Genomic DNA, 12515 nt, shown 5'->3' with positions numbered 1-12515 from the left:
TTGAGGGGGGAGGGGGGAGACAGGGCTGCGCCTCGGGGAACAGGGGCCCGTGCCATCCGGGAAGAGTCGAGGCCAAGCTGCGGGCGAGCGGGCGAGCGGGGGACAGCCCGGGCAGCCGAGGAAGGGAGGGGCTGCCGGCGGGCAGGGGAGGGGGCTTCCTGGAGGGAAGAGACCGGGCGGAAGCGCTCTGCAGAGGGACCGGAGAAGGGTCCAAAGACAGGGGCGCCCCTAGGGGTCGGGCTGGGCTGGGGCTGTGGGGAGGAGGGAGCAGAGAGGCCTCAAAGTCATGGGAAGCGCTGGTCTGGGCTGTGGAGCCGGGAAAGGAGTCGAGACTGGCGGGGTCAGTGGTCCGGGAGGGCGAGGGGTTCTATGGCTGGACTCAGGCAGGGCTCCCCAAGGGGCTGGGCCCCACTCACCGTGTCCGAGTTTCGATCGTTGCCCGGGGCCAGCGCCGTCCTCGAAGACATCTTCTCTGGGGTCCCAGGAGGGAAAGGGACAGGGGCGGCCGGGCGGGGGGGGGTGGGGATCCCGGGGTCCCCTCTCTTCCCCTCCCCCCCCCAGCCGACCTGGGGACGCGAGCTCAAAAGCTGGGCGCCGTGGACGCCCGAGTCCTCGCAGAGCGAGAGCGAGAGAGGGCAAGACGGGGGAGGGGAGAAGACACCGAGGGTCCTAGTGGCCCCGTGCAAGGGGAACCCGGGGCGCCATCTGGGCGGCGGGCAGGCAGAAGGGTGCACGGGCGGGGGCCGGGGAGGGGGCGCGGAGCCGGCCCGGGGCGGCGGCGGAGGGAGGCGACCAAGGGGCCGGGGAGGAAGGGACGTCAGGGGGAGGGGCGGGAGGGGCGGGGTCTGTTTAAACTCCGCCCCCGCCGCCGGCCCTTAAAGGCACAGGCCTGGGCTGGCTGCGGGGTTCTGGGGGCGGAGGCAGGTCTGGGCGTGCCGGTCTCCAGCAAGTTCTCACAGGAGACTCGGGAGTCAAAGGCAGAGAGTTGCTGAGGAGAGAGCAGAGGGAGATGTTGAGAGATGGGAAAGGGGACACACAGACACGAGGTAGGAAGAAGCAGAGTCACAAAGAGGGACAGAGAAGCCAAGGACAGAGACAAAGGGACGGACAGAAAGGGAACAGAGACAGGGAGACGCAGAGGCACTCAGACACAGAGACTGAGAGACAGAGACACAGATACAAAGACAGAGAGGAGAGAGAATCATATGCCAAGGCGGAGGGAGGGAACGAAAAAGACAAAGAGAAACTCCAGGACTAGAAGTCTGCGGAGGACAGGAATAAAGGAGAGGCAGCAAGAAAGGAGAGAGAGAGAAAGAGAGAGAGACAGAACTGTGTACCTGTCATCCCGACCCTCAGGAGGTTGAGATAATGGATTGCTGTGAGTTCAAGACCATACACAACAAGACCCTGTCTCAGAAAACAAAAGCCAAAATTGAAGCCAGTCCCTGGGGTAAAGTAGGTCAAGGGTTCAAGGACATCCTGAACTTCAGCCCCTGGTGGGGTAAGGGTAGATAACCCACAGCCCCGGCTGGTCTCACTTTCCCAGTCTGTACAATGAAGGAGAGAGAGCCCAGGTTGCCTTCCCGGCTAGCTGGAAGCCCAGACAGGTGTTGACTTGCAGGGGCAAACAAACTGGAGGGGGATGAGGGCTGTGCTGAGAACACACAGTGCCTTGTGTGATGAAAGCAAGTGTGTGTGTGTGTGTGTGTGTGTGTGTGTGTGTGTGTAGGGAGTGCATCACCCTGGTCCAGAGCCCATTGTCTTGCTGTCTTAGAAATTCTCCCTGAGCCTCAGTTTCCCTTTGTGAAAATTAGACATTGCAGGCATGGTGGTCCTGGAAGGATTGAAGTTCTAGATCATCTTTAAGTACATAGTGAGTCCAAGACTAGCCTGGTCTACATGAGACCCTGCCAGACAGAATGAAAGCCAAAAGAGACAGAGGATAACAGACATGTGCTAGCTAGCTCAAGCAAGCTGATCATAGGACTAGCTATTAAGCACGAACATTTTTAAAAGTTAAATTATGCAAACACGTAATTAAGCAAATTGTATTAAAAATTGGCAGGGGGAGGGGGTGGGCGCTGGAGAAATGGCTCAGCAGTTAGGAACACTGGCTACTCTTCCAGAGGACCTGGGTTCAGTTCCCAGCCCCCTGCCCCCCCCACACACACACACATGGTGGCTCACAAACATCTGTAACTGCAGGTCTATGGGACCTGACACCCTCTTTCTGGCTTCCCCAGTGACTATGTGCATGTACACACAGACACACAGACAAACACACACACACAAGGCAGAACGCCCAAAAACATAAGTAAACATAAAAGCTATAAAAGTAAAGGCCCAAAGTGAGAGTGAGTGGCAGGGCTTGGATTATTTATTATACTTGAACAATTTATTAATTTTTGGGGAGCAGGGCATGTGTGTGATGGTAAGGGACAGGTTTTGGAAGTCAACTGTCTCCTCTCTCTGTGGGTCCCCAGGATCAAACTTGGGTCACCAGCCTCAAAGGCAAGTGCCTTCACCCCACCCCTGCAGCCAACCCTATGCATTAATTGATTTGAGACTCCTTATCATGTAACCCAGGCCTCCTGGAAGCTCTCCTATTGAGGTTGGCCTTGATCCTCCTGCCTCCACCTCAGGGAGGGCTGAGACTGCAGGTGTGAGCACCACACCCAGTTGTCTATGGTTCTGGGAGTTGTTTGGTTTTCTTTTGTTTTAACTGGAGAACACAGTCTCCTCTACCACAGATTATACAGTCTCTTCCACGGTGGGGAAATTGAGGGCTCAACAATCCAGAGAACCCTGGCCCTGAGAAATCCACCCTTTTGATCACTCTAACTCCCCTGCCAGGTAAGTATTTTTTGAGACAGGGTGTCGTCATTCTGTAACCCCGACTGACCTTGGACTTCAGGCCAACCTCTTGTCTCAGCTTCCCAAATACTGAACTTATGTGAGATACCTGGTGTGGCCTCACTGTGTTACACAAGCTCACCTCCAACTTTCAATCCGCCTGTCTCAGACTCACAAGTGCTAAGGAATTTGAAGCCCCCTCCTCCCTCTCTCTCTCTCTCTCTCTCTCCTTTTTTTGTTTGTTTGTTTGTTTGTTTGTTTCGAGACAGGGTTTCTCTGTGTAGCCCTGGCTGTCCTGGAACTCACTCTGTAGACCAGGCTGGCCTCCAACTCAGAAATCCACCTGCCTCTACCTCCTGAGTGCTGGGATCAAAGGCATGTGGCACCAACACCCAGCTCTCTCTCCTTTTTTTAAATAGATATTTATTTATTTATTCTGTGTATATGAGTACACTGTAACTGTCTACACACAGGAAGGAGGCATCGGATTCTATTACAGATGGTTATGAACCACCATGTGGTTGTGTGGTTGCTGGGAATTGAACTCAGGACTCCTGGAAGAGCAGTCGGTGCTCATAACCACTGAGCCATCTCTCCAGCCTAGAACCCTTATCTCTTTTTTGTTTTGTTTTGTTTTTGTTTTATTTATTTGAGACAGGGTTTGTCTGTGTAGCCCTGGCTGTCCTGGAACTCACTCTGTAGACCAGGCTGGCCTCGAATTCAGAAATCCGCCTGCCTCTGCCTCCCGAGTGCTGGGATTAAAGGCGTGCGCCACCACACCCAGCAAACCTTCATCTCTTAACTGCAGTGATTTCTTTTTTCTCGGTAATAGTACAGCCAAGGTGTAACTTTAAACCACAGTTCATGTGTAGATAAAATGCTTCAAGCCAGGCTGATAACATGTCTGGCATCCCAGCATTTGGGAGGCAGAGGTAAGCAGACCTCTAAATTTGAGGCCAGCCTGGTCAACAGTTTTATTAGAGTAGCCTTGGCTGTATAGTGAGACCCTGCTTAAAAAATAAACAAATTAAAGTGGGAACTAGAAAATATTAAGGGAAGAGCTCTGAGTGTGTTTCTAGGAGCTTTTTTAGCTCCAATGGTTGTTCAGGGTAAGAAAGGGTCCCTGAGGTGGAATGGTCCCGCTCTGACAAATGCAGTACTCACATACACCACCAGGGGGCAGATGGTTGCCTGTCTACTCACTCAGGGTCTTTCTGTTCCCCTTTCCAATGAAACTTCATTTCCAAGGGGTGGAGACTGAGGCTTACAAAGTGGATGGAGCTTGAAAATGTTACATTTAGTAAAAGGAGCCAGACACAAAAGGTCACACCGTACAATATATTTCCTACGAAATGTTCAAAAGCGGGAAACTTGGTGGAGAAACAGGAACCTTGGATTCCTGGTTTCCTGGGACTTTGGAAAGGGGAAGAGGGAGGGCTGCTGGAGCCCATGGGTTCGCTTCAAGGAGACCGAGATGTTCTGGAATCGGATGTTAGCACTTTCTGCTGCAACCCTGTGAGTGCATAAAGATCCATTAAACCAAAAGGCATAAAAGTATGAATGCGAAGCTGGAGAACGGATAGCTCAGTGGTTAGGAGCACTGGCTGCTCCTGCAGTGGACCACGGTTTAATTCTCAGCAACCACGGGGCAGTGGACAACCACCCAACTCCAGTTCCAGGGGATCTGTCTCCTTCTAGTGGGCTTGGGCACTGCATGCACGGGATACTTGTAGTCACTCACAAACATAAATAAATAAACAAATAATACACTTTTAAAAAAAAGTCAGATTCACTGCACCTTCATTGGATTGGGCGGGTTGGGGAATCTGTAAAGGATTGACTGGGAAGTAGTATCATGGCAGAGCACATGACTATCGTGCACAGGGCCCTGAGTTCAATTCCCCGGCACCCCCCCCCCAACACATACATACAAAGAAGAGTCAGGGAAGAGTCAGGCATGGTGGTCTAAGCCTTCAATCCCAGCACTTGGGAGGCAGGATCTTTGTGAGTTCCAGGCCAGCCTGGGCTACATAATGAGGCCCTGTCTCAAAAGGAGAAAAAAGGAGAGAGTGCACGTGCAGTTGAGTCTATCATCTGATAGAAGGTGCTCTGTGGTTATGATACAATACAGCTAGGTCCCTGGGAGACTGGCCCACAGTGGGGACAGAGGCAGAGGAGTGATAGAATCCTGCTATGAGTCACTGGCTGTCCTGGAATTCATTCTGTAGACCAGGCTGGCCTCAGAGATCCCACCTACCTCAGCTTCCCCAGTGCTGGGATTAAAGGCATGAGCCACCACCGCCCCACTGGCTGAGAGCTACATTTTAAAAGCCATCACAGGGCTACCCCACTGGGTCCTCAGGTCCATCCTCTGGGACCAGTAGAGTTTCCTTTGAATCCTGTCCCCCAGCAGAGGATACAAGAGGGACACATGCTCCCTTGAGACCCTATCCACACCTCCATTACTCTACAGCTCAGCTGTGGCCCCTGTCCAGCTCAGGGTGTCTCCCCTGGGCACACAGGATGATGTTGTTACCTTAGGAGGCGTGAAAAGCAGGCAGGAGGGCGGGCGGATTCCGGCAAAGCTGGGAGGGGGGGGTAAGGGCGGGGACAGGGGTCTGTGGCCCTTGTCACAGCAGGGCCCAACCACAGCCTAGAAGGGCAGACAGATAATGGGGCCTTCCAGCCCCTGGCCCCAGAGAGGGAGGGGCTTCCTGACAGGAAATTGTCCTCCTCCAACCCCCCCCCCCTTTAGATCCAAGCTCTCAGCAGTCCTGGCCCAAGTAGTCTGGGGACTGGACAGCAAGAGGGGACAGAAGGACAGGCACAGACAGAAGGTGAGTGTCGGGGAGAAGAGAACATGCATCCAACTTCTTCCACAGACGGGACACCTCATCAGAACCCAGAACCCTGGAGGCAGGAGGGCTGGGTGAGCAGATGCAGGCTGAAGGCTGGGTTTGGTGAGTGCCGCGGCAAAGCGGCAGGGCGGGCAGGCGGGGACTGGGGCTATGGGTTCCAGAGAGGTAGGAAAGATTTGTAGAGATGGGGTCCACTCCTGGCTGAGGGAGATGGGGATGCTAGGTCTAATGCACTCTGACTCTCTGACACTGGATGGGGACACCCCCGTGGGGTGGGCAGCCAGTGCCTGGCTGCCTCCAGTGAGGAGGGTTGCAGCAACCAGAAAGCCACACACACAGGCTCCTCACACCTGCAGGGCCAGCACTAAGGAGTGGAGGAGGCTGAGGCAGGACGCTGACCGGTTTGAACAAGCTTGGATTAGGGATTGAGACTCTGTCTCCATTAATTAATTAATTAATTAATTAATCAATTAAATAGAAAAGAAGGGCTATCAATATGACTCAGCAGGTAGAGGCTTGCTGCCCTGAAGAGCTGGATCCAGTCCCTGTGACTCACAAGGCAGAGGGGACTGACTATTATTGCAAGTTCACATCTGAACCCCACACACCAACCACGGCCTGTGTGCCCACATACAAAATTAATCAATCAATTAATTAATTAATTAAAATAAAGAGAGAGAGAGAGAGTGATCAAGCGAGGCTAGGATAGGATATGAAGGCTGCCCCGGCTGGTGATGCTGCTGTCAGAGTCAGGCTCAAGGATATGTAACCTAAAAGAATCAGTTTCCGAACATGGACCTTAGGACTTTTTTTTTTTTTTTTTAATAATTTTTCAGCTAGGCAGTGGTGGTGCACACTTTAATCCCAGCTCTCAAGAGGCAGAGGCGAGTGGATCTGTGAGTTCAGGGCTAGCCTGGTCTACAGAGTGAGTTCCAGAACAACGAAGGTTACAAGAGAAACTCTGTCTAGAAAAACTAAGAAAAAAAAAAAAATCCCCACGGAGTCTCACGTTGCTCAGCCTGGTCTCAAATGTCTATATACCCAAAGATGGTATTGACGCTCTGGTCCTGCCCTCCCTCTCCCCAGTGTGTGCATCACAGCCCTGCATGGCTGCTGGGGTGGGAAGCCAGGGTTTCTTGCAAGCCAGACAAGAACTCTACCAACTGAGCCATGTTCCCTGCCTTGGCTTTTGATGTTTTGATCTCACGTGACTCAGGTTGACCTCCGGAGTTGCCAGGATTAAAGGCATAATCTTCGCATTTAGGGATTGTCTGTATACGGGGTCTCACTATGAAACCTGGGCCTCAAAAATCTCAAAAGCATGTGGTCCTCCGGCCCAGCCTCCCGGGGACTGGGATTACAGGAGGCTGCGCCACCACACCCGGCTCCATGCTGTGGGCTTGAGGGTGTCAGGAATTCTGAGGAGGAAGGTTTGGGGAAAGGCTGGCAGCGAGGAAGAGGAGGAGGGGCCTGGAGAGGGAAACGCTGGTGGCCTAGACATCCTGCAGAAGCGGGAGGCTGGGGGCTTGCTCTAGGCTCGGAAGTGAGTCAGGGGCCTGGGCACCGGGAGGCAGCGGAGGGCGTTGGAGAGGGCAGGATGTCGGAGCCAGGTTGCAGAGGGAGGTGTCGGAGTCAGGAAGGGGAAGGGGGGGGGGAGGTTTGGGGTAAATGCTGCTGCCAGTTCGGGAGTATGCTGGGAATATGTTGGGAACGGTTTGATGGGTACCAGAGCCAGCTCTGGGAGTGGGGATTAGACCGGTTGAGTGAGCGGCAGATAAAGTCTGGGCAGGACTAGATTCAGTTGGATCCAGCAGTTTCGGGGGATGGAAGTAGTTTGTGGGGATATTAGAACAGTTACTGGGAGGGAGGATGGGAGAGAGGGAAGAAGGGAGGGAGGGACCCAATTTCATTACTGTTTGTGTACAGCATAGCCTCACATGGCCACATTGTGCAGGTAGAAGTCAGAAAACAGCTTTTGTAGTTCATTCAGACCTTCTACTTTACCTGTCCTAGAGATGAAACTCAGTTTGTCAGACTTGGTGGCAGTGCCTCTATCCAATGAGCCATCCGATGTCCTCTCTCCCCCAGCTTCCCCTCCCTTCCCAGCCATTTTTAGGTGAGGCATGCGAAGCCATCCAGAAAAGGGAAAACTAATAAATCGGTGTGTGCGCGCGTGCGCGCATGGGGGGGGGGTGTCGGTGCACATCGATCTTACACCACCATGGGGGCTCCAAGCAAAGCATCACTATGGCGACTGCCTCATTGGGGGTAGGGGACCGAGGAGACTGGAGGGAGGTTGACAACAGAATGTCTTAGAAACAGAAAGACTAAGAAGCTGTAGTGGAGCTTTAGAGCCTGGAAGCTGGAAGATGCCCCTCCCGCAGCCAGCCCACGGGTCTGTCCCTCGTCCCTCGTCCCTTACCAGTCTCCCCTTCACACACTTGCTCAGTTCAAAACCACTTATGGGTCTATTCCATGGGGGAGAAAAAGTGGACAGCTAATGGTTTGTTTACCCAATTTTGTCTGGAATACTACGCAGCCCTTAAACCAAGTGAACCAGAGCCGGTGCTGCTATGCATCCATGAAGATCACAAGTTAGTAACCTAAGCAAAGGAAAAAGGAAATGCCCGAATGGCAAAATACAGCTGCTGAAAGCCACTCCCTCTTCTCCATTTTAATTTTATCTTATGTGTGTGCATGTCCTGCCTGAATGTATGTCTGTACACCACTTGCATGCCTGGTGCTCAAAGAGGCCAGAGTAGGGCCGTTGGGTCCCCTAGCGCTGGAGTTTCAGATGGTTGTGAGCTGCTATGTGGGTGGTGGGAATCGAACCCAGGTCCTCAGCTAGTGCTCTTGATCACTGTACTGCCTCTGCAGCCTCCAGCTTTGTTGTTTTGTGAGACAAGGTCTCACTCAGAATCCCAGGTTGTCCTAGAGGTCGCCCTGGCTGGCTTCCACCTCAGGGTGACACTCTCTCCTCTTGGCCTCCTAATCTCTGAGATCACATATATGAGCTGTTGCACTGAATATTAATTTTGTTTTTAATGCTTTTCTAAACATTTGGTGGGGCAAGGTACTTATTTGCTGCTAAGCTCGACGACCTGAGTTAGACCCACATTAGACCACAGTTGTCATTTGACCTCTACATGAGCGCTGTGGCACTCTGGTGACTGCATTCTCTCTTTCTCTCTCTCTCTCTCTCTCTCTCTCTCTCTCTCTCTCTCTCTCTCTCTCTCTCTCTCTCTCTCTCTCTCTCTCTGACACACACACATACACACCCAACTGATAAAAATGATGACACAAGGCTGAGATATACCTTGGAACTGGAATACGGGTCCAGCACTCACCCTGAGTCCTAGACACAATACGGTAAATAAGGTAACAGAAGTGCCTTTATGGCTCACCAATGCCCTTGGGAAACAATCCAAGTCCCTTGTCACAGAGTTCAGGTCCTGTGTGGCCTGCTCCTCATGACCTGCCCCCCCCCCCAAGGAATGGACTGTCTGCCTCCTTCCTTCCTTTGTTTCCTGTTAGCACCCATTCCAGAGTGCCTGAGCTATGCTCTGAGCCAGAGACACAGGCGTGAATGACACAGGCCCAGCCCTGCCCTTGCCAGGCTCTCAGTCCGGATGTAGACCTGTCCCCAGACAGAGACAGTCAGAGAGAACTCAAGGAGCCTGAGGGTTATAAGAGACCCATAAGAGTTAGGGGGACTTCCTGGAGGAGGCAGCTTTGGCACCAAGCGATCCAAAGTGTTCAGTGTAGTGCTGGCTCCCTGTGGGGAGACAGGCAGACATGAGACCTAGAGAAAAGGAACCAAAAGAGTTATTTGTTCCAGTGAGGTGTATAGCTGGCAGACCCCTGGCTATGATGGGGGGCAGGGGTAGCCTGAACCAAGGGCTGTGGGGACCTGTAGAAAGTTAGGGAGACTGAGGATCAAGTTGATGCTATGTGAAGTTTTCAAAGCTGAGCTACAAGATCCAACAAGCTGAAAGGGCATGGTGGTGCACTGCTGTAATCCAGGAAGTGGAGGCAGGAGAATCGGGAGTTTGAGGCTAGCCTCTGCTAAATGAATTCTGCCTCAGAAATTAAAAGAACCTTACAGCTGTAGTCACACCTAGGAGACTGAGGTCATCCAAAACTACATGAGGAGTTTTGCAGCCTGTACTGCAGTCTGAAAAACACCTGAGTTTGGGACAGAGAAACAGTCATGGGTTCCAACTGTGAGGTGGAGGTAAGGAGGGATAAAGGACCGGAGAGGGAGACTTAGGGATGGACAGGACTCCGGATGGTGTGAGCCCTGTGAGGGCAGAGCTTGCTATAACTTAGTCACAGCTGTCCCACTGCCTGCAGAGTGGATCTCGAGACCTAGTAAGTTCCTTGCTTCTGACAGTATTGAGTATCATCACACTCAGAGCTATGACCATGCTGGGCAGGTGCTTGACCACTGAGCCACGCCCCCAGCCGCTTAGCCACGCCCCAGCCGCTGAGCCACGCCCGCAGCCACTCCCTGGGGGAATTCTAGGCAGGCAGTGGCTCTTCTACTGAGCCAAACGCCATTATATTTTTTGTTTCGCTCATAATTGTTGGTTTTGTGTGTGTGGGGGGGGGGGGGTGTTTGCTTTGAGACTGGGTTTCATCTGGTCTTGCTGGCCTGTATGTAGACCATGGTAGAACAGGTGTCAGTTCTCCTGTTCTGGCTCCTGAGTGCTGGGATTATAGGGATATGTTATCACACATATCCCTTTTGCCCTTTTGTCCTAATATTATCAGTGTGTGTGTGTGTGTGTGTGTGTGTGTGTGTGTGTGAGAGAGAGAGAGAGAGAGAGAGAGAGAGAGAGAGAGAGATTATGTGTGTGAGAGAAAGAAAGGCATATAGTTTAGTTCAAGCTGGCTTTTAAAAACTAACAGTGGCTCTCCTGGGGACAGTGCTTAGAAGCACGCAGGGTGGTCCAGCGTTTAACATAGTCTTAGGCTTTCCTACAACACAGCGTCTAACAAAACTAGGCTGGCTCGAACCCCTGGCAACAGGATTGTTTACCATTACACAAAGAAGGTTGGGGAAGCACGTAAATCACACGTGGTGTGTGTCCAGGCACACTGCGAGCGGAGCGGTTCGCGCTGTGAGACCCAAATCCTTATGAGATTGTTTAAGACAGAGCAGCACGTCAGCAGGGCCTGTGGCGGTTCCATGTGCGCCAAGTGTGTGCGCGACAGGATCAAGCGGGCTTTCCTTACTGAGAAGCAGGACGTTGTTATGAAAGTGTTGAAGGGGGCTGGATAGACGGCTCAGTGGTTAAGAGCACTGACTGCTCTTCCAGAGGTCCTGAGTTCAATTCCCAGCAACCACATAGTGGTTCACAGCCATCTGTAATGGGATCTGATGTCCTCTTCTGGAGTGTCTGAAAACAGCTACAGTGTACTCATATAAAATAAATAAATAAATAAATATTTAGCACAGAATTTTTTTTTCATGCATATGAGTCCACCACCATTGCTCTCTTCAGACACACCAGAAAAGGGCACCAGATCCCATTACAGATGGTTATGAGCCACCATGTGGTTGCTGGGAATTGAACTCAGGACCTCTGGAAGAGCAGCCTGTGCTCTTAACCACTGAGGCATCTCTCCAGCCCAAATAAATAAATCAGAAGAAGAAGAAGAAGAAGAAGAAGAAGAAGAAGAAGAAGAAGAAGAAGAAGAAGAAGAAGAAGAAGAAGAAGAAGAAGAAAGTCTTCCATTTTAGAAAAAAAGAAAAAGAACGTGTTGGAGGCACAAGCACAGAGTCCGACAACAAAATAAATATGTAACTTCTTAAGTAATAAAAAATCAAGTCTTGGTAAAAAACAAAACAAAACAAAACAAAAAGTAACAGTGTAGCCAAGGCTGGGTAATCCTCCTGCCTCCAGCTCCCCAGTGCTGGGACTGCAGAGAGTTACTGCCACACCCAGCTTCGTTTTCATTGTTTTGAGATTCAGTGCCATCCAGGGTTTACCTGGAGTGAGCTCTCAATTCCCCTGCCTCAGCTCCATATGCTGGAATTTAGGATGTACCAGGATGCCTGACTTGAAGCCTCTAATGGTTCTAAGTATGGGACCTGTGCCTGGCATCTTCTATTCCGAGTCCTCAGCACACAAGGATAATGTCACTAACACCACTTCGGTCATAATTTTTCTGCAGGTGCCAGCCTGTCAAAAATGCCAATCCTGAAGAGCCTGGGGGTGGGAGACCCTAAGGTGCCACGAGCAGGGACTCTGCCCCTGCGATCCTCTCGCAACCCCTTTGAAGACACTCCAACGCTGGAAGAAGAGGACGGGGAGCTGGGGACACTGCCCAATGGGACATCGTGCCGCCGGCGGGCCACTCTGGAGAAGCTAGCTGGTCTGGCCCCCTTCCGGCTGGGCTGGACCTCAGGCAGGCGGGCAGGCAGCCCCGGAGACGGGCAAGTGCGCTCTTTCTTGGGCCGTGTGCTGGCACCGGGCATACGGAGGAGCTCCGCAGATTTCGGCCTCCTAAACCGGCTTCAGGGGTTCCGAACCCATGGCGATGAGGAGCCAGCTGGGGAAGCCGCTCGAAGACTGGCTTTCCTGAGACTCGGGCGTGGGCCCAAGCCCCGGCGGGCATCCCTGGCGGAGAGACTGGTACCTGCAGGCGAGGCAGCCCCTGAGCCCCCACCCAAAGTCCCGGAGCCCCCCAAAATAAAGGAACCACTGTCAGGTGAGTGGAGACCCCTGATGCAGATTCGGGGTCTATCTATCAACCCTGCGGGGGGGGGGGTGTCGATACGTCTCGTGCACGCGCACG

At 52.5% G+C, this 12515-nt stretch overlaps 2 protein-coding genes and 1 pseudogene across 4 annotated transcripts in view; 2 read left to right on the top strand and 1 right to left on the bottom strand.

Annotated features, from left to right (window-relative positions):
* Mark4 (microtubule affinity regulating kinase 4) overlaps nt 1–790 on the bottom strand; it is a 33377-nt gene extending 32587 nt beyond the window's left edge. For both annotated transcript variants that reach the window (XM_021166828.3, XM_021166827.3), the window contains exon 1: nt 417–790. In XM_021166828.3, coding sequence (XP_021022487.1) covers nt 417–467 — 51 coding nt within the window. In that variant the 5' untranslated portion in view covers nt 468–790. The remainder of the gene's footprint in view (nt 1–416) is intronic.
* Nucleotides 791–5553: 4763 nt separating this feature from the next.
* The window catches only part of Exoc3l2 (exocyst complex component 3 like 2), a 36779-nt gene continuing 29817 nt past the window's right edge, over nt 5554–12515 (top strand). Inside the window, exons 1-2 of one of the 2 annotated variants that reach the window (XM_029480140.2) lie at nt 5554–5690; nt 11892–12428. In XM_029480140.2, coding sequence (XP_029336000.1) covers nt 11909–12428 — 520 coding nt within the window. In that variant the 5' untranslated portion in view covers nt 5554–5690; nt 11892–11908. Of the gene's footprint in view, nt 5691–5733; nt 5814–11891; nt 12429–12515 lie in introns of those variants that run through there. The other variant, XM_029480141.2, reaches the window with a different exon arrangement.
* LOC147003459 (large ribosomal subunit protein eL34 pseudogene) lies at nt 10675–11513 on the top strand (annotated as a pseudogene).

The sequence above is a fragment of the Mus caroli genome, unplaced genomic scaffold (genome assembly GCF_978045245.1).
Source record: "Mus caroli unplaced genomic scaffold, Mus_caroli_1 scaffold_8, whole genome shotgun sequence".
Lineage (NCBI taxonomy): Eukaryota > Metazoa > Chordata > Mammalia > Rodentia > Muridae > Mus > Mus caroli.
The sequence above is the reverse complement of the archived record's forward strand: the minus strand, read 5'-3'. Positions and strand labels throughout refer to the sequence as shown.